At 39.6% G+C, this 2,267-nt stretch overlaps 1 protein-coding gene across 1 annotated transcript; it reads right to left on the reverse strand.

Moving 5' to 3' along the window:
- On the reverse strand, positions 442 to 894 carry LOC109950844 (glycine-rich protein 1-like). Its single transcript, XM_020570986.1, has one exon. The coding sequence runs from the start codon at positions 892 to 894 to the stop codon at positions 442 to 444; it is 453 nt and encodes a 150-aa protein (XP_020426575.1).

The following is a 2,267-nucleotide window of genomic DNA, read 5'->3' on the forward strand; positions in this document are numbered from 1 at the left end:
ACTGTTGTTAGTCCTTTCTTTGCGAGTGAAACTAGTGAACTTGAGTGCTTTGATCTGTGTGCTGATGGTGAGCTGCCCAAACATGACTTTATTCGATAAGTTGGTTCAGTAGAGACTCATGGTTCAAATCTGATTTAATGCTGTTGCTCAGCCTTTCTTTTGCCGCCTAACTTCTTCCTGGTTGTCGAAGTCACTAAAACCTTTACATCTAACAGCCACTAAAACCCAGCCAATACGACAACCGCGTTCTGGTCAGACTTTTCTAACCAAGTCCAGCTTGCTTGCTACGTAATATTTCCTTTCATCCCAACCACAAAATCTGCACCGTCCAAACCCCTTAGAAATTTCTCAAAATCAACGGGGATCTATTCACCAAACTCTCCTCAGCCCTCCCCTATAAAAAGCCCTCTCCCTTCTCTCCTTTAACCCATTCTTCGCTTCTTAATCTTGATCTGCCTGCCTCTTAAACCCCATCACTTTCTCTGTCTTCATTCGCTCTTCTACAATGGCCCAATCCAACGCCGTCGTTTTGGTGCTAATGGCTGCCCTCTTGGTGGCCTCAACAAGGGCACAATCCCCTGCCTCTGCCCCTTCTCCTTTGAGCACTCCACCCGCCGCCGCTCCTTCTCCTTTGAGCACTCCACCCGCTGCTTCACCTTCTCCTTTGAGTACCTCACCTTCTCCTTCGGGCACTCCACCCTCGGCTGCTCCTTCTACACCTCCGGTCGCAGACTCTCCACTTTCTCCCCCATCGTCTTCTCCTGAATCTCCGGCCCCCTCTCCCCCTTCTTCGGTCTCGGGATCCCCCACAGAAGCTCCTGCACCCAACGGTGTAGTTTTGAACAGGTTCTCCCTCGCCGGTTCCGTGGCCGTTGGGGTTTTCTCTGTCGCCATGCTTATGTAAAGAGGGAAAGTACAGCGGGGGTTTTATGAATTTTAATCATTTGTTTTATTGTATTTAATTTACCATCTGATTAATTCATTCATTTTGTAGTTGTTGATATATATGGGAATAAAAAGAGACACATTTTTTTGTCATCAGAATTGCAATCTAATTTTTCTTTATTTTATATTAAAAATTATATAATTTTGTGTTTGCAAAAATATTTTAATACACGTGGAATGAATCGAGCTCAGGTTCAAAGAGTTGGCCCATTGGCTTTTGCACCAGCTCTTGCCAACTCCTGTTATTGGATGTGTCTATGAATTCTTGAGAAATTGAAGTTCAATCTTCGTGATCAAATTTTTTTATGAAAAATTAGGGCTCAGAGGCCGTTTTCCATTTTCATTCTTAGATTGCGTTCAATGGTGAGTTTGAGAAATTGCAGAAAACCTTTTGAACCTTTTAGTTCAAATGCATTGAAAACGCATCAAACATCAAAATGATATCATTTTCATAGAATATTGGCAAAAAAATAGTGCATAAGCGACCAGCATAACCACCATCGTCAAACACCACCCAATAGCCACTACAGGGCAATCGAACCACAATCACCACAAACAGACTAGCCACCTGCTAATTGCACCACCACCCAGTCGAATCCAATCGACCCTACCATCAATACCACCAGTACAAAATTGAAGTACTAGCAGTGCCGACCCTAGACAAGAGTGGTAAGTGCAACTGCCCTGGGCCCACTATCCAGGGGGCCCTAATTTTTAAATTTTTTATTATATTTATTATATATTGTTTTAATATTTTTTAAAAAGTAACATGGGTGTTTCAACTCTTTTAAGCTCTAATTGATTGCAAATTTGGAAGTTTTAAGTTTGTTTGTAGAGTGGGATTTCTCAAATTCCAAGTTATATTGTTCTTTGTTTATTATTTGAAGTTTAAAATTTCATTGGATTTCTTTGTACTAATTCTAACCAAGTAGCCATAATTTATTAAAAAAAACAACACTCTTGGAACTAAAAAAAGAAAAAGCAATTATTGAATTGTTACAAGTATTTATCTTGTTTATGCATTAGATTTGAATGTATTAACATATTTTAGATTTTTATATATTCAAGTTTGAATTTATATAATTTGTTGGGCTAATGTCAAAAGGCTCCCTGAAGGTTTGGGGTCATTCTCAATATGGACCCCGAGTTTTAATTTCATTAATTTACACCCTATGATTCAATTTCATCAATTTATACCCCATGGTTTTCAATTTCACCAAATGGTTACACTACTACAAAAAGTGAAAAAGACGACCAGAAAACAACGACGGTCTAAGTGAAAACCGTCGTGGTTTTTAAAAAGACGATGGTTCTAAAAACAC

The sequence above is a fragment of the Prunus persica genome, chromosome G8 (genome assembly GCF_000346465.2).
Source record: "Prunus persica cultivar Lovell chromosome G8, Prunus_persica_NCBIv2, whole genome shotgun sequence".
Lineage (NCBI taxonomy): Eukaryota > Viridiplantae > Streptophyta > Magnoliopsida > Rosales > Rosaceae > Prunus > Prunus persica.

What these genes read in the sequence shown, in the direction of transcription:
- LOC109950844 (XM_020570986.1), bottom strand. Translation starts at nt 894, where the DNA reads ATGGCGACAGAGAAAACCCCAACGGCCACGGAACCGGCGAGGGAGAAC.